A 19,122-nucleotide genomic window follows, 5' to 3' on the forward strand; every position below is an offset into this window, starting at 1 on the left:
CCCGGCTTCCGAGACAGGCCGAGGATGGAGGACCGACCTCCCGTCTCCGCAGGAGCCCCGGCGGCCAGGGGACAGCGCGGTGGCCTCCCCGGGCCCTGCCAGCCCGCGTTAGCGCCGCGCTCGGGGACAGTCCCCAGAGCACAGGCTCTCGGAACGTGGAACACGACCCCGCTCGTCAAAATCACCTGGAAAGCGTCTGTCCCCTCGGCCGCCTCCGCCCACTCAGCCAGAGGCTGGGTCCCAGAGACCTGCATTTTTCTCTAAAAACTCTCAGACTGCTCCTTAGACTTGCTAAAAAAAAAAAAAAAAAATCCTAAACACCTAGAGGCTGGTAAAAGTCTAAGCGTCCCAGCCACCCGGGTGAACAATCGCGAGTCTTCCACGGCTCCGCGCCATTTGGTGTCGCCGGCGTCACAGGCCGCAGACACCTGGCGGCGGGGTGAGGGCCTGGGTTTTGTATCTCGTTAAGGGCTCGGCGGCGTTTCCTGTGCCCCGGCCTCATTAGCACATCGGTGGCGTCGCTTCCTGTGACTGACTCTCTCTTTCCATCCTGGCGAAGGGGGTTGCTCCTTTTGCTCTTCTCTCGGGGTCAGAGGAAGATGAGTTGCTCACGGATCCTCTCCTGGGCCCCCGGGCAGCTCCCCGCCCCGGGCACCCCGCGTTTCCACCGGCGGGCAGAGGCCGTGGCCGGTCCCTGAGCCACCTCGCTCCTGGATGCGACCTCGCCTCCCCTGGCAGGCATTGCGGCCACGTTCAGGTAGAACCGGAACCTGCTGTTTTTGTGCGTTGTTGGGTCAACTCAGCCTGACATTTCAGGAGTAGACACCAGGTAGGGAGCCTGGGGGGGTGGGGGGGAGAAAGTTCTAGAAAGAAAGATTGGCTACTTTAGAAAAAAAGGACTAAAAACCAAAAGTTTTCTTATGAGGGACTTTGATGAATCAAGATTTAACAAGGAATTTTGAGAGTAAAAAGTTGTGCATTAGGGAGTGTTTGGGAGACATGGAGACCGGGACCATTTCTGTCATTTTTATATTATCTGCTAAAAAGGAAAGTGGTTGTATGCAAAACACAAACAAATTTGCCTTTTCTCCTGGGAGTCAGCAATTTAGGAGGAGCCAAGGAAAGTAGCAGACGTGCTGGCTGCCAATTATGATTAAGAGAAGACTTAGAAGCTGAAGCCAGAGAGCATCTCAGAGGTTCCTGAGACAATGGGTGTCACCAACATGACCTTTTTGGAAATCAGAGGAAGGACCTCAGAGCCCAAAACCCTGTGGGTAACACCCACCAGCCTGGACAGGTGAGTGACTCAGGGTGGTGAGCGACACCCTCCCAGATATAATCAGAGCGTCCTGGTCGCCCTGGGGAGCTTCTAACACAGCAGTGCTGCTGCCCCTCACACCGAGGCTCAGGTCCACTGAGACCACCAAACTCTAGGCTCAGAGACATTTGCTCAGGGCTGCGGGGAGGACAGGATGGTATTGAGGAAGGAAAGGAGATGTTGTGGGAGGGAAAACTGTGCTAACGCAAATGCTTGGCGCCAGCTGCCTCGCTCGTTTGACTTCCCACCTCTCAGAGGCCCTGATCCCTGTCCCCAGTCTTTCCTATCTCAAGTCCCACCGGTCACTCCTCAGACAACAGCAACAACAAACTCGGTCTCACCGTGACAGAAACAAAAGGCCCAATTTCCTGAGGATGTGTTTTTAGATGCTTAAAACTTGCCATGAATGAAAATTGTGATAACAGATGTAACAAAGATATGTCTTTTTTGGAATATTAAATGCCTTTATTTAAAGGTTCTGGAAGATGAGTTATTTTTAATGGACGTGCAGGCTAATCTGGAGGTCTCAGTTGCTAGACGTGCAGATTATACACGTGAGGCTCCTTGTTCAGAGCTTCTCACAGGTGGTGGAACTTGAGTCACTCCCTAACCCATTTCATCTGTGAAATGGGATAATAGAATCTAGCAAAGCTTGAGAATTAAGTGAGCAGATGAACACGAAGCACCTGCTACCCTGCCCCATCACCACCAGCGTTATCCTGCTCTGACTCCTGTGGCGGCGCACGGACACAGGGTCGCTACAGTTAGTGAGAAGCTTTGACCGTATTGTAACTGTCAGCACAAGTCGTTTGAAACACCAGCACCAGACCACCCCAGCTTCAATGGCTTGTGCCTGTAGCTTTCAACCTGTGCCTACAACTGAGGCCACTGCACCTCCGCAGACGCTGGGAGACAAACTCCCAAGCCCAAGGTTGGCCCTGTTGGGCTCCTGCCACGGGTCTAGCCCCAAACCCACTGCGAAGTAGTAGCAGATCCCTCTCCCCAAATGTGCAGGACAGAGAGAAAGATATGTCTTTAGGACACAAAATCTCACAGAACTAATCATGGGTGTAAATTACTGCTAACGTTTTCAATCTCATACAAACAAAAATAAAAGGTTCTTTAGGAGTCGAAACTTCAGAAACATTGGCAGGTGTTTCAGTGCTATTATAAATAAATAAATTTCAGTGCTATTATAAAAATACAACCCAATGATGATAAAGCTTAAAATTGCTATAATTTGGGGAAATAAATGTTATTATGGAAAATGCATGTCACTTGCAGGTAGACATGGGCAATGATGAGGAATAAGTTCTTTTTTTAATTTTTTTAATTCTTCAAAAAATATTTTAAATTATGGATCGCTTCAGGAATTTGCGTGTCATCCTCGTGGCAGGGGCCATGCTATTCCTCTCTGTACTGTTCCAATTTAGTGTATGTGCTGCCGAAGCGAACACCAGGAATGAGTTCACAAAAATTGTCAGAAGCCTGAAGCATCCCCCCAAAACTATTTCTTTTTTAATTTACTTTATTTTTAATTGATGAATAAAAATTATATACATGTATTGTAACAACATGTTTTGAAATATATAAACTGTGGAGTGGCTAAATTGAACTAATTAATGTATGCACTACTTCACATGCCATTTTGTGTGGTAAGGACACTTAAATTTAAATCTCTCAGCAATTTTCAAGAATACAATATGTTTTTATTAACTGCAGTCGTCCTGTTGTACCATAGAGCTCTTGAACTTATTCCTGTAACAGAAGTTTTGTATTCTTTGACCAGCACCTCCACAACCCTTTCCTCCTTCCTCCCCTGGTAACCACCATCCTACTCTCTGCTTCTGTGGTTCCACTTTTTTAGATGCCACATATAAGCGAGACGCTGAGGCATTTGCCTTTCTGTGCCTGGCTCGTTTCATTCACCTAATGTCCTCCGGGTTCATCCACATTGTCACAGATGACAGGATTTCCTTCCTTTTTAAGGCTGAGGAGTGCCCATCGTGTGTGTGTAACACATCTTCTTTATCCATTCACCTGTCGATGGACGCTTAGACTGTTTTCCATATCCTGGCTGTTGTGAATGATGCTGCAATAAACACAGGAGTGTAGACATCTCTTTGACACACATATTTCATTTCAGTTCCTTTGCACATACACCCAGCAGTAGGATTGCTGGAGCATATGGTAGTTCTATTTTTAATTTTCTGAAGAACCTCCATACTATTTTCCATAATGGCTGTACTACCCCCAAAACTATTTCCATATTCATTCATTCATTTATTAATTAATTCACTCATTCATTTAAAAAATATTCATCAGGGTCCTACTAAGTACCAGGCACTGTTTAAGGCACTAGGTGAGCAGGATGGACAAGCCCATGGTCTCCCAAAGCTTGCAGTCCAGTGGGAGAGTCAGCTGATAAACAGATAGACAAATGGATATATACTACAGTATTAACCAGTAACCAGTGCTATGAAGAAAAAAGACCAAAGCAAGGGGACTGCAAGTGATAGATTGTGGCCAGGGAAGACCTGTCTAAGGAAGTGACATTTTGGAAGAGGCCTGAATGAAAGGAGGGACTGAGCCATGCAGACAGCTGGGATACGAGGGCTCCTGGGCTGGGGAGTGGCAGGTCTGGGTCAGAACAGTGCTTTGCGTGGCCAAGGGACAGCAAGGAGGCCTGGCAGTCACAGTCAGAGGGACAGTGGTAGGAAATAAGGTCAGAAGGTAGGTAGAGGCCAGATCATGTGGTCCCATTAAGCCCTTGCTGGGTGGGGACTATGGACTTTGTTCTAAGTGTGATGGGAAGCCCTGGGAATTACAAACAGAGGAGAGACATGATCTGATTCGCTGTTTCGAATGATCGCACTGGCTCGTTAAGACAGTACATTAGGGCCAAGAGTGAAAGCAAGGAGACCCGTTGGGAAGGTTATTGCAAAGGTTCGTGTGGATCTAATGTGGCTTAGACCTGGTGCTTGGGTTAGGGATAGTTGGCCAAGGTAAAGCAAGACAGAATCTGCCGGCTGACTGCGAATGGGGCACGAAAGAAAAAGAGCAGTCAAGAATGGCTCCAGGGTTTTCGACCAAGCCACTGGATGACGGGAAACACCAGAGGAGGAGTAGGTTCACACACAGAGAACAGGAGCTCTGTCTTGGTTTGAGGTGTCTGTTAGGCAGCTAGAAATGCCCAGTAGAAAGTTGGATCAATAAGCCTAAAATTCAGGGGAATAAAATCCTTCCCTGGTAGATGTCCTGGTTTTCTAATATTAGGGAGCAGTAAGTCAGCTTACTGATTCCTGCTGTGACTTCAGTGGGCTGCTTCCTGTGACAGTAGACAGAGCCCTCTGGGGCTGCAATCATCTGGAGGCTTTTCAACACTCAAAGCAGAGCAAAGCAGTCCCTCCAGCCCTGCCGGGGAATGGCAAGGTAGCGCAGAACTTGCATGGGTTAACTTCCATACAACAGTAGAGCGCTGCTTGGAGACCAGCTCCACCAAGTTGATGCTGTGGGGGTTATTCAAGTTCATGCAAGCTGGACTCTGTCACAGGCCACTCCCTAATTGGGAGTTGGGTAATCCTCTCCTCTAAGCAAGCCAGGAAGCCCAGGAGCAGGGAACAAGAAAACACAGGGCTAACTGGAATTTGACTTTGCGAGTTTGGAGGACAGTGTGGTAGAGTGAAAAGATCATGGTCTTTGGACCCAAATAGACCTAGATTCACATGCCTTCTCTGCTCCTTCCTACCTGTATAATCTTTGACATGTTACTTTACTTTTCTGAGTCTAAATCTCAGGTTAGTTGGCTACAAAGCAAGTTAGGTTTGTTGTAAAGATTAAGTAAATTTCACATGCAAACTCCTGGCGCCCAGTAGGCATCCAAAAGGGATAATTCCCTTCTCCCAGGCCCAAGGCAGAGATAACCCTTTCTTCCACCACGCTCTCCACCCTCCTCAGCTTTCCCTCACTGGGCTCCCATTCCAAACCTTCATGCTCTAACTCCTCAAGGAAATGTCTCCTCCAGCCTCCCCACCCTCTTGCAGCCGGGCCATGACATTTGGTTGTCCTCCTAGAGATACAGGCCAGAGCAACATCATCTTTTCCGGGTTTGCGGGATTCCTCGGGTTTGCCATCCTCCTGGTCTTCACAGTTTTCTGCATCCTGTGCAGCTGGAACAAACGGAAGAAGCGTGAGTCCCTTGTTGGTCCTGAGTTGAGACACAGTAGGATTAATGATCTAGTCTGAGGCCAGCCTCAGTGGCTCATGCCTGTAATCCTAGCACTCTGGGAGGCCAAGGCAGGAGGATTGCTTGAGCTCAGGAGTTCGAGACCAGCCTAAGCAAGAGCGAGACCCCATCTCTACTAAAAATAGAAAAAATTAGCTGGGCATGGTGGTGTATGCCTGTAGTCCCAGCTACATGGGAGGCTGAGGCAGGAGGATCACTTGAACCCAGGAGTTTGAGGTTGCTGTGAGCTAGGCTGAGTCCACGCACTCTAGCCCAGGCAACAGCGTGAGACCCTGTCTCAAAACATAAGTAAATGAATAGATAAATAATCTAGCCTGGCATTTAAAGCCCATTTTATTTTCCAGTGATAATCTGTTGCACTGGGGAGTCCTCAGTTCTTTCGTATCCAACACATTGGCCACTGTCTCACCAAGATCCTGAGCTGTGGCTCCTAAGGCCCAGCTGATCTGAGTTCCACGGGGAAAGACATCGCCCTAGGACCCCTGTGCCCAGCGTCCTCTTCCTGCGTCTGTGCACTGAGTCCCTTACTCCTCTAGTGCAAGTGGAAATGCCCCTAGCTCAAGTCTGAAAACGTGTTTTCGATGAGTCCTGGTGAGGGTGGGGAACACTTTCAGGAGCCACCTCGTCCCCACAGTCTGTGCAGCTGACCCTGCTGACCCTCTCTCTCATCTCCTTGCAGGGCAAGTGCCTTACCTCCAAGTCACCGTCAGGTCCCTAACTCTGCCACGACCCAGACAACGAGCCAAAAATATTTATGACCTCTTGCCTCCGCGGCGAGAAGAGCTGGGTAGGTGTTTCCTTCCAGTCCATGGAGTCCAGACATTCAAACTTCTGCTCGCAGAACGTACCCCTCACCACCTGGAAGCAACTTTCTCTAAGCTTCCAAACCTGTCTGCCCTCCAGAGAGCGCCAAGGAGAAGGGGACAGACAGACTGCAAGCTGCAACTCTAGGGGGGTGGGGGCGGCTGGAGAGCTCTACAAAGGGAGCAGAGGGTCATCTGGGCTGGGGGGGGTTTGTTTTTATTTTTGTTTTCTTTCCCCCACCCTCTTGGGTAGGGGTTTTGTTTTTCCTTGATGTTAAGGCAGCAGCGGAAAGCCCAGTGTGAACAGGCTTGGGGAAGACATGCAGGAGAACAGGTGCCAGCATTATAGGCAAGGGACAGGGCGGTCCTCTGCAGGAGCTTTCTCCTCAGCCTCCCCCACCCCTGTGCTAGCACCCTGTAGCGCCACAGAAGCTGAGGGGGCTTCCAGGGCTCAGAGCATGTCCCATCTGTAGCTCTGACCCTTTCGACACGGAACACCAGGTCCCAAGCTGGGAATTCCAGGCACTGTGTAAACCCAGTTCACCCACAATGCTGGGATGGTTTGGGCTGAAGCACTCGGAGGACTGGGCAACTAATCTTCAGGATTTATTCTCTGTCCTTTCAGGGAGACATCAGTCAAGGAGTAGCCGTGTTTTCAGTACTGAGAGCCTCCTCTCCAGAAACTCTGACAGCCCTGAGCATGTGGTAAGAGTCGAGGGAAACGGCAAGCTTCTGGGGAGAATGACATGTCTCTGGCAGAAGCACTGAGGGGAAAGAGTTCTAGGGCTCGGATCTGGTTTCACTGCAAATAGCATGTCCTTTGGCACTGGCCCCGCAGCCCTATTAATAAATGGGGAAGACCAGCCTCAGGACCTCCCCATACCCAAGGAGAGAAATTAAGAAGGACAGAAGCAAGTGCTTGGGATTTTAAGAAAGGTACCAAAGTATATGTGTTCAAGTACATGATGTTAGAACTGAAATTGATCATTTTAACAAACACATTGATAACGTGCTTATCCAGGTGAGTGTTGTTCCCTTCAAAGGTATCACCTCCAAAGGGTACACAAATGTTCCAGCAATACTGTTGAAGCTCAAAACACACTTAAAACCCTGCATTGGGAATTACTTGTAGGGCCTTTGTCCAGTTGTTTCAATTATCATTAGTAGCAGAAATATCTGCAAGTCCTTCAGCACTGTAGCTGACGTAGAAAGTGATCAAAAATCAGATAACCTTCGAGGTTACCAGGGGAATGCTACAATTAGCGACAATGATCTGTGAGTCTTACGATCGGCTCTGAAGGCAGCTCCCAAGGAGGAGTCCGATAACAGTTTGTTGCAGAGGCACGAGGGAGAGTAGAGGGGCTACTCTGAAGATTGGGGGGGTGATTTTTACAGATAGGTTGTTTGTTTAAAAATTAATCCATTTGGTTTTGCGGGCATCCCCGGGTGAGTGCATTGATGTCACTGATGAAGACTGTTGTTACTCAGCCTCTCGTTACCCAGAGGTTTAGGTCCAATTACTACACAGCCACCTGTGTGATGCTACCTTCCCTTCCTCCTCCTCCCACTCCTTGGACTCTGCTCCCGCCTGGAAGACTTCCTGGAGTAGCAAGTCTGAGCGGCTGATAAAATGCGGGGAAGAGGAGACGCCATTACCAAAGCGAGTTCCAGGACTTGGGTGGGCCCTGACAGGATTGTGCATTTAGAATTTAGGTCCCAGACTGTCTTAAGGCCACAGACATGTTTGGTTTGGACTCTATAGTGTTTGAAGAACATTTTAAATAAGTTGCCCACATTTAAAAATTGAAGACATTTGAAAATCCAGATGTCCAGCTTTTCTTGAAAATGTAGAAGTTCTGGAAACATCAAACCAGCACCTCTGAATGGCAATGATCAGCTAAGTCTGGGTATCAGTTGTGCCTTTAAGAATGATGGCAAGCATCTTTTAGTGTTTTCTATGTGCCAGGAGCTATGCTAAGCACTTTATATAGTAATCCATTTACTCCTTACAAAACCTTATGATGTAGATTATGATGATTCTCATTTGATAAATTAGGAAATGAAGGGCCAGAGAGGGTACGCAAAGTGCTCAAACTCACTCAACACAAAGTGGCGAGGCTGGGATTTACAGCTTCAGTCTGAATCCGAGCCTCCCCCTTCAGCCGCTATGCTATGTTGCCTCTCAGTGTGATCTGAGGAGGCAAGCTCTCTCCGGTTTGTAATACAGTCAGGGTTCGGAGTCGGTAATCTTATCTGTTCTCAGTTCTCGGTTTGCTCTTGGCTGAAGAATGACCAGACACACCAAAAGCAAGGCAAGCACGAACCGAAGTTTATTAAGGAAGGACAAGATGGGTTTACAGAGCAAGAGCAAGATACAGGTTTACAGAGTAAGAGCAAGATATGTTGGCCACAGAATGGCAAATGGATCCCTCTGTCGTAACAAAAGGGCTCTCATTATGGTCTGGGGTCTGGGTTCATAGTGTCTGGATTGGGCCCACCTGGATTGTCACCATGGAACCACTTTGATGGACAGTTAACTAACAACATGATAATAATTAGCCTTAGGTTACTCTACATCATGTTCCATTCTTTTGCAGATTAGCAAAGGTTCCTCCTTCCCCCACGTGTGGCAGCTGCTCAGAGCAGGATTACGGTGGGGCAGCACCAAGACTGGGGGGTACACCCCTGTCCTTCTTCCCAGGTGGGGCAATTGCTGGAGGCAGCACCAACGCAAAGCACCCACTTTTGTCACTTAAGAAGAGTCTTGGAGGTCCCTTGCTATCTACCTAACAATACTTTCTCCCCACTCCCCACTGAACTCCCACACTGTGGCCAAAAAACAGTTGCAATTTGTCATCACATTTACACTGCTGCTCTTCTTCAACTCAGCCTACTGCACTCATACTTACGTGGTTTGTAGAGCCTTGCAGTTTGGGACCCCTGATTTAGAGCTTTTCCTCCAAGGTGGAGAACCAAGTGAAGGAACTATGCCAGCAGCACTGTGCCAAGAAGGAAGGCTTTGCCCATATTTCTGCTCCCATGCTATCACTGCCTTTCTCTTCTTCCTCACAGCCAGCCGAAGCAGGAGCTGTCCCCCAGGTGCACAGAGCCCACGTCCATGCCATGGAGTACGCGGTGGGTATCTATGACAACGCCACAGTGCCCCAGATGTGCAGAAACCTCACTCCCTTGGCACAATGCACCAATGTCAGAGCTTCCAGAGACTGCACGAGCATTTCTTCAGAGGATTCACATGATTATGTCAATGTCCCCACAGCAGAAGAGATTGCTGAGACTCTAACATCCACCAACAGCCCCTCCGGAAATGTGCTTGTTCTTCCAAGTGCCCAGGAGCTGGAGTTTGCTAAAGAAAGAGACGAGGAGTGCAGGAATGCTGTTAACTGCACCAGTTTTTGGTCTCCCGGAACTGAGGGCAGTGAGCCACTCAGTGATGGGGAGTGCTCTTCTCAGACCTCAAATGACTATGTCAACATGACAGGGTTGGATCTCGGGGGCATCCGGGAGACGCAACCTCAGGTGGCTTGTCAGTGCTGCAGAGACTATGTAAATGTCCCACCAGCAGATCCCAGTGGAAACCTGCAGCAGGCTGAGGCAAAAACGACATCCTCAAACACAGACCATGTTGAGAGCAGGACAGATGGTCCAGGGACCCACATCCAACCTGTCAGAAAAAGGTCCTTGGCTTCAGAGGATTATATGGCCTTTCAGCCATCCACACAGAGTGAGAACAGTCAGGTGAAACACACAGAAGAGATGTCAGAGGAGGACTCTGATGACTATGAGAATGTGCTAGCTGCTGAGCCAGGCAGCAGGGACCCTGAGCATGGGCCTGGCACTCAGCTCCTTCCTCATGAATTAAAATCCAGTTACCTGACTGGAAGGCCGCATGGAGTGGTCTATCCTGCCGGATCCTTGGCCACTGCAGAGTCTAGTGAAGACCCTTGATCACTCTAGTATTTCAATGCGTTCACTTGGTTAAGCCGAGAAGAGGCTGAGATGAGTAGGGAGCTAAGAGGCTGCACAAAAGCAGAGGTTTCAGAAAGCCAGAAAGGAATTCTTCTCAAGCAGGTGCTATTATCTGTCATACCAACCTAAGAATGTTTGCTGAAACTGCCTTGTAGAACTGTTAGGAAATGAAAAAATAGGAAAGTACTTTAGTGCACAGTGGGAGTAGGAAGTAGTCTTAAAATCACTACCTTCACTGATACCAGCAGACTGCATAGCAAGCGTATAGATTATTTTATGATCTAAGCAGAGGCCAAAAGAAAGGAAGAAGTTGGGGTGGGGTGGGTGGAGAATTGCCATTTTAAAAAGAGTATGGACAACCAATTGCTGCTTGGGATATGAAACAACAGGAACTCTCACGTGTTGCCAGTGGGATTGCAAAGCGTAACAGCCACTTTGGGAAACTGTTCAACAGCAGTTTCTTATAAGCATATACTTATCATACGACCCAGCCATTCCACTACGAGGAATTGATCCAAGTGAACTGAAAACTTACATTCACACAAAGGCCCACACATGGCCGTTTATAACGGCTTCATTCATAATTGCCAAAAACTAGAAATAACCCAGATGTCCTTGAACAGGTGATTGGAAAGACAAACTGTGGCTGTCCATTCCATGAGTTTATCCACGCTCAACAGTAAAAAGAAATGAACCCAACCGCTGGTTCACACAATATGGACAAATCTTAAATTCATTTTGCTAAGTGAAAGAAGCTAGGCTAAAAGCCTACATGTTGTATGATTCCATTTATGAGTCATTCTGGAAAAGGCAAAACCATAGGGAAGGAAAACAGGTCAGTGGTTGCCAGTTTGGGAAAGGAGAGTTCACTACAAACAGGCTGCACAGGGGAATTTTAAGATGATGGAGCTGTTCCATATGGTCCTGTGGCAGTGGCTACATGACAGTATGCATTTGTCAAAACCCAAAAGCTGTGTACCACAAAGAGGGACTTTTATTGTATGCAAATTTTAAAAAATTAACTAGGCTGTGGTTGAACCCAGGATGGTATGCAAATTGAGACAAATAAATCTAATTGTATTACAAATGTATGACATAATCTCACTGAAGGGGATGGAGGGAAAAATAATTGAAAATTAATTTTTTGTTTTTGTTTTGTGACAGAGTCTCACTCTGTTGCCCGGGGTAGAGTACAGTGGTATCATTGTAGCTCATTGCAACCTCCAACTCCTGGGCTCAAGCAATCCTCCTGCCTCAGCCTCCCAAGTAGCTGGGAATACAGGTGTGCACCACCATGCCCTGCTAATTTTTCTATTTTTAGTACAGAAGGGGTCTGGCTCTTGCTCAGACTGGTCTGGAACTCCTGAGCTCAAGCGATCCTCCTGCTTGGCCTCCCAGAGTGCTAGGATTACAGGCATAAACCACACTACGCCAGGCCCTCACATTTAACTTTGGAAAACAATGTTTTGATGTGAAACTGTCAGATGAAGACACAAAGAACTGTATACAAACACTGCAGCTCTAGTTGGTAAATTTGTATCTTACAGAAGTATGGGTTAGCAATTCTGAAACTACTTTAAATGTATACTTGGATTAAACAAGTAAGTAAATCCATTGTAAATAAGGAGAGGCGAGTTAGTGTCGGAATGGAATTGAACTGTCGGATCCACAGAGCTGGAGTATTGACTGGTGTGGGGAAAAAAACAACCTCATACGTCTGGTGTTGGAAGGGTTGTGGGTGAAAACAGACCATTACTTCTCAAGCAGGGGGCATTTAAATTCATGCTGCACAGAGGGCACTGTGACAGTCTGGTACTGATGGCAGGTTGGGGGGTAGTTGGCCAGGACAGCAGCAACACGGAGAGCAGCAACCTCGTCTGGTCAAGTAAGGAGAGATTTGTATCACATATGAGCATGAAGCTTAAATGAACAGAACAAAATTTTTAAAGCTGTCATGAAAGCATTCTCATAGCTAAGAGAGGATGAAAAACTATGGGGTCTAAATTAGAAGTTGTTAAGAGAGCTATCACCCAGTAGGAGGCACTACCTATCAGTTGGGGGCAGATTCTGGAAAAAAATCTAAGCCAGCTCCTGTTTATACCCCGAGGCAGACACCTCAATAAGCCAGTTACACTTATACATTCTCCTAAATCAAGAATGATTAATATTAGAAACAAAAGATTAGCCGGGCCTGGTGGCACACACCTATAGTCCCAGCTACTTGAGAGCCTGAAGCAGGAGGATTGCCTGAGCCCAGGAAGTTGCTGTGAGCTAGGCTGACGCCACGGCACTCTAGCCTAGGCGACAGAGCGAGATTCTGTCTCAAAAAAAAAAAAAAAGATTAATAAATTGTAGATCGTCTCATATTAAATAGGTAACTGCTCTGTTTATTTCCTGTTCTGAAAAATTTTATAAACAAATCAATGAAAAATCTTTATTAAATTTTAATTCTTTCTTTCCCTTTATAGTTTTGTTTTGTCACCTTAGTTGCCAGGAAATTTTGAGTAATTGTTTCATTTTATATGCTTGATAACACTAAATACGAGGAAATTTTTTCAAGTTAGGACAGGATGAGAAAGTAGATATAAAGATAACTAATCAGTTGTGACTTTTTTTTTTTTTTAGTATAATATGACGGGGCTTTATTATCACTTTTGGTTTTCCTGTGGGCTAAGGGTCTATTACTGACTTGCAAATACTTCCAGAAACTCCAAGTCAAAAAGCCAGTGTCCTGCTCCCCTGGAGTTAGAGGAAAATGGAAATACGCAGGCCTCCCTTCCCTCTAGCCAACCATTTCCCAACTCCAGACCAGAAAGGTACCTGTCTATTTCTACCCTGAAGGGTTAGGATCGGTTCAGAAAAATATGACAACATAGCCAGCACTTTACCCTTTTCCTCCTGTGTTAGATGCTCCTTTGACTCTCCAGGGGAAATGGAAGGACCCTGAGGCTTCACAAGAGAGCAATGTCCCATGCAGGGCCAGCTTCACGGGTGCGCAACCTGTGCAGCTGCACAGAGCCCAGCGCTCAGAAGGGCCCCTCCACTTGGTTTAAGGTCCTGCTGTCACCATCTTGAAATTCTTAACTTCAAAGAAATTCTTATCTTTGAACTTGTGTTTTGTACATGAAGTCTGGGGGAAGAGAGGATACCCATGAGCCGCATGTCCATCATTTGCTGCCTTCTATTCATATAGACTGTTTGCGATGTCCCATGAGTGGAGAATTCTGGCAGACCCACAATTCATGGAAGTTCGGCAAGACTCAGAGTGAGTACAAGGTAAGCTCGTTGTGTCTACAACCGAGTAAACAAGAATGCCAACAATCCCCAGAGGTTGTGTTTTCAGTTCAAACCAGAACTTGCTTTGAACACAGAAAGCAATGGTGTTCTAAGAAACACAAATGACCAAGGAGACCTGTCATGTCTTGTCGTGCTTGTGTTACTTCCCTATATCAGTGAACCAATTATACTGAAAATAACGGCATGGCAGGAAAGGAGACAAAGGGGAACGGATAGTTCATTTTCTTGTCAGTCTCCCCTCACTCATCAGCAGGTTGATGGGAGATAGTGTTGGTAGAATGTGCATGAAGTGTCGAGAAGTGGGGCAAAAACAGTTGAGTTAGCTGTGTGCAGTGTTTCCACTGTTCTGGTAGGAACTAAATATAGTCAGTGCTCATTACGCACAGTAGTTACATTCTGTAAAGTCACCGAGAACACTAAGTGAAACCTTGCCTCCAGGGGAAATACAGGGTTAGGTTCCTATCAGCCACTGGCCATACCTTTTTTTATCAATTGATCAATACATGCCTTGTTTTATGTGTGCTTTTGTTCAAAGGCACACTATAATATACCTTATTGAATGCATATTATTGATTCCTTAACATCGAACTCATGACTAAAGGCATTATAACTCATACCTGAAAGACGCTTATCTAACACACGTACGGCCCATCACAGCCTCCTTGCACTGTGCCTAAGGGCCATTTGAAACACTGAAATTACCAAGAAGAAGCACAAAAAAATGCAAAAAATGTGGCACTAAGTAGACTGCAAGAAAAAGACCGTTTACTCTCTGAGAGCTTTGCCTTGTTCAGACTTAGGTGGGCGCGTGCGTGTGGCCAGCTCTGCACGTGGGCATGTCCACGAATGACTGCCCAGAGTATTGATTTGGGGGCTACAAATAAATTTTAACAAGTAGGCCGAGTTCACAAATACAAAATCTATGAATACCAAGAATCAACTGCATTTATGTATATACAAGCCGCAAAATAAAAATAATTTTGGTGATTCCACATACAAGCTAAATGCTGTTATATTTGCGTTTCAAGCTTGCATTGCACAATGTAAAGAGGAATGGCCAAATTCATGCTAACAATTTAAAATGTTAACTTTACTTAGAATGGCACCAAATAGTAAATAAAAAATACCATGACAAGAGAGAGACCAGAAGGGAAAAGCTGTCTATTTTAGCACCTTTAACAACAGTCTTTTTGTACATGTTTTTTGAATGAAGGGTCCTACAAATTATGTAGCCAGCCCTGTTCCCATGGGCCTGCCTTCCCTGCCCTCAGATTTATGCACTTACCTGAGTCTCTTCTTGGGAATATGGACACTCCACCTCCCCACTCCAACCAAGGCAAACACATCACTTCTCCCAAGAAGAGCTCTTGCCTTGCTCCTTCAGTTCTTCACTCTCCCCACAAGTGTACCCCAAGTCTCAGTTTTGCTGTCTTGAGTGTTTGCTAGATAGACAGTGAATGAACATCCCCACCTTGGCTAGCAGACCCCTGCAGGGAAAGACCAGTCCCTTCCAAAGGTCAAATGGAAGTGATTCTTCCATCCATGTGTCTTTTTTGCTAGTCTATCTGTGCAAGTGTTACTGAACCAAACTGGGGTCTGCTCACCCAGTGCAGCGAAGCCAGGACAAGGAAGCCTAAAGTTGCAGCAGGAGAAAGAGGCATTTTTATTACTTGGCACCAGCAAGAACAGGCAGCTAATGCTTAAGACACAAACTCTCTGATGGCTTACAAGCAAGTGTTTTTAAAGGCAGTTGTACATTTCAGGTAAGCAGAAGTTGCAGGCAAAATTGAAATCAATACATGGAGGTTATATATTGGCCTGGCCCAAAAAGGTGGGGTATATTGAAGCAAGGGCTTAAGGGTCATAGTAGATTCAGAGATTCTTTGATTAGCAATTGAAAGGAATATTAACGTGGGTGTGACTGTCCCCAGACCACTGAAGGAAAAATTTAAAACAAAGAACAGAAGTCAGAGTTCCATTCCTCAGTTCCCTCTTATCTGCATTTTCCATCCTGGGGTTGGGGGAGGGTTCTGAAAAACAGCTCTAGGTCATGTGTTAAGATGCCATCTTTTAGTTTGTACAAGGAACCAAAACACCAAGTGACTCTGGCTGGCTTGGAGGGCCACTGTTACTCCCATTCACTTTTCAAGGCTAGCTAGGTGCCCGGAACTTCCCCTGAAGGGACCAATATTTTCCTTTATTTCCATGCTTGGGGGCCCTGGCAGGCCTCTAAGAGGGGGCCCTGCTCTATCTCACAAGATGTGGACCTCTAGCTCATTCCTTCAATCAGTAAATCTGTTAAAATAATCCAATCTAAAACCGTGGAAGTTCCAAAAAGAGACAAGGGAAGGTTTTATAATCTCAGAGTGGTAAGGACCTTTCTAAACATGTGCCCAAACCTAGATAGCTATAAAACGATAGATGGATACATTTGACTGCTATTAGAAATTATCACACGCTTAGTGGCTTAAAAACAACACAAATTTATTATCTTACAGTTTTGGAAGTCAGACATCTGAAATGAGTCATAAGGGACTAAAACCAAGGTGTTAGCAGGGATGTATTTCTTCTAAAGGCTTCAGGGTAGAATCCATTTCCTTGCCTTTTGCAGCTTCTAGAATATGCCTGCATTCCATGTCTGGCAGCCCCTTCCTCCACCTTCAGAGCTCCCACTCCAACCTCTGCTTCCGTCGTCACACCTCCTTTTGGACTCTCACCCTCCTGCCTCCCTCTTGCAAGAACCCTTGTGATTACACTGGGCCCACTTGGATAATCCCCCATCTCAAGATCCTTAATCAGATCCACAGAGTCCTTTTCACCATGCAAGATCACATAGTCACAGGTTCCAGGGATTAGGACATGAACATCTCTTGGCAGGGAGAAGGCATTATTTTGTCTATCACATGACATAATCCAATATCTCTGACGATACGAGAACCTGATAATATCTGAGGCCCAAGACTCAGAGAAGTAAAAAGATCTGAGCCCACATAGGCACACACGCACACATGTGGGTTTCAAAAGGAGAAATGAGGAAGTAGAAAGAAGGCTGCTAGTTCTGGAACATTCTCTGATTTCCTGATAAGATGATTTAGATTATGTATCAGATGTGGCATTAATTCAGGGGAGGTTCTTCTTTCCTGGAAATCACAGCAAACATCAAAGCACAAGCCAGCCATATAGAACCACCACGGCTCTGGGAGATGCCAGGCAGACATATAGGGGAGGTCTCCAGTTGTCCAAATAAACACAAAGTCTATATGTAGGCAAGATGCACTCAGAAGCTGAGAATCGCCGACGGAAGGTTGGGTTTGTCCCAGGTGTCCTGGAGAACCCTGACTCTCTGTGAGAGGAGAAAGCCCCTTCTTGACAATCACAGATTGAGACACAATTCTCCAAGTTTGTTTTAATTTTGTGGGATTTCACATGAAAGGAATATGTATTCAAATGCTGTCAGGTGAAGTGGCCTGGAAATATCAGTTAAGTAAAATTGATTTGTAGTGTTGTTCAGGTCACTATATCGTTACTGATTTCCCATCTACTTGTTCTATCAATTACTCAGACGGAGTGATGATGCCTTCAAATATATCAATAACTGTGGATTTGTCTGTTTCTCCTTTCGGTTCTACCTGCTTTGGCTTCATGGATGTTGAACCTCTAATTTTAGCTGCATGTGCATTTAGGATTGTTATGTCTTCTTAGTGAGTTGACTTCTTTGTCATTATTTAATGTCCCTCTTTATTGATGGTAATATTCCTTGTTCTGAAATCCATTTTATCTGACATTAATATAGCCACTCCTGCTTGCTTGCTTTCACTTAACAAATGTTTAAAAAGTTTATTTTGGAATAATTTTAGATTTACAGAAAAGTTACAAAAATAATATAAATGTTTCCCACATACACTTCACCAAACATTCCCTAATGTTAACATCTTGCATAACTATGATCTAATGATCAAAACTAAGACACTAACATTGGTATATCTTTAACTGACCAGTAGACCATATTGGGATTTTACCAGCTTTTCACCAAAGTCCTTTTTCTGTTCCAGGATCCAACCTGGGATCCTACATATTTAATTATATGTCTTCTTAGTCTCCTCCAATCTGTGGCAGTTCTTCATTCTTGCTTTGTCTTTCATGACCTTGAGGCTTTTGAACAGTACCAGGCAGGTATTTTGTAAAATAGTCCTCAATTTATGATTCTTTGATGTTTTCTTTCTTTTTTTTTTTTTTTTTTTGAGACAGAGTCTCACTCTGTTGCCTGGGCTAGAGTGCCGTGGCATCAGCCTAGTTCACAGCAACCTCAAACTCCTGGGCTCAAGCGATCCTCCTACCTCAGCCTCCCGAGTAGCTGGGACTACAGGCATGCGCCACCATGCCCGGCTAATTTTTTCTGTATATATTCTTAGTTGTCCATATAATTTCTTTCTATTTTTAGTAGAGACGAGGTCTCAGTCTTGCTCAGGCTGGTCTTCAACTCCTGAGCTCAAACAATTCACTTGCTCTTGGCCTCCCAGAGTGCTAGGATTACAGGCGTGAGCCACTGCGCCCAGACTGTTGTTTTCTTATTAGACTGATGTTACATGTTTTTGGCAAGAATACTGTATGATGTGCCCTTCTTAGTGCATTATATCAGCAGGTGCATGATGTCAATATGTGTCATTACTGGTGAATATTAAATTTAAGGTGGTGTCTGCAAGGTTTCTTTCTCTACGCTAAAGTTACTGTTTTCTTTTCTGTAATAAAATAAGTATCTGGAGGGAGATACTTTGAGACTATTCAAATACCCAGTTTCTCCTCAATTTTTCCCTCACTAATTTTATCATCCCCTGGTAGATCTTGCCTGCAATAATTATTATAGTGGGATCATATGGTGATTTTCTATTTCCTTCATTCCTTCTACATTTATTCATTTATTTATTAAGGAAGAACTTTTTCTTCCCCAGCAGCTTTCTTCTTGATTATTGCTTGCATGGTATATCTTTTTTCATCCTTTACTACTTTAAACCTTTCTATGTTTTTATATTTAGAGTGAATTTCTTGTAGCTAGCATGTTTTATTTATTTATTTATTTATTTATTTATTTAATTTATTTATTTAGAGGCAAGGTCTCACCGTGTCACCTAGGCTAGAGTGCAATGGCATGATCATAGCTCAGTGCAATCTTGAACTCCTGGGCTCAAGAAATCCTCCTGCCTCAGCCTCTCGAGTAGCTAGGATTACAAGTGCAAAACACCACACTTGGCTAATTTTTAAAAAATTTTTTTGTAAAGACAGGCTCTCACTATGTTGCCCAGGCTGGTCTTGAACTCCTGGCCTCAAGTGATCCTCCCACCACAGCCTCCCAAAGTGAGATAAGATTTTAATAGCAATGGTTAAGAGCCTTGTTTCTTTTCACTCAGATGTTCTCTCTAATACCTTCCCTTTATTGGGCATTTTTGGGATCTGGCTAAGAAGAAGTTGAGCTG

General features: G+C 45.4%; 1 protein-coding gene and 1 non-coding gene across 5 annotated transcripts; one reads left to right on the forward strand and one right to left on the reverse strand.

Moving 5' to 3' along the window:
- Positions 1-320: 320 nt before the first annotated feature.
- On the forward strand, positions 321-18,941 carry LAX1 (lymphocyte transmembrane adaptor 1). Of its 4 annotated transcripts, XR_006731094.1 has the most exons (8): positions 321-829; positions 1,102-1,297; positions 5,392-5,507; positions 6,244-6,351; positions 6,993-7,072; positions 9,440-10,456; positions 13,548-13,630; positions 18,928-18,941. XR_006731094.1 is itself a non-coding variant. In XM_045536292.1 (6 exons), the coding sequence occupies exons 2-6, from the start codon at positions 1,209-1,211 to the stop codon at positions 10,331-10,333; spliced, it is 1,287 nt and encodes a 428-aa protein (XP_045392248.1). In that variant the 5' UTR covers positions 321-829; positions 1,102-1,208; the 3' UTR covers positions 10,334-11,441. The 4 variants fall into 4 exon arrangements, 3 of the variants coding, with proteins under 3 accessions (XP_045392248.1, XP_045392250.1, XP_045392249.1); XM_045536292.1 differs by lacking the exons at positions 13,548-13,630; positions 18,928-18,941 and having other exon boundaries at positions 9,440-11,441; XM_045536294.1 differs by lacking the exons at positions 13,548-13,630; positions 18,928-18,941 and having other exon boundaries at positions 321-757; positions 1,098-1,297; positions 9,440-11,441.
- Positions 2,669-2,775, reverse strand: LOC123627164. Its single transcript, XR_006731166.1, has one exon. It is a non-coding gene; the product is annotated as a U6 spliceosomal RNA (small nuclear RNA).
- Positions 18,942-19,122: the final 181 nt, after the last annotated feature.

This window comes from Lemur catta, chromosome 23 (genome assembly GCF_020740605.2).
Source record: "Lemur catta isolate mLemCat1 chromosome 23, mLemCat1.pri, whole genome shotgun sequence".
Lineage (NCBI taxonomy): Eukaryota > Metazoa > Chordata > Mammalia > Primates > Lemuridae > Lemur > Lemur catta.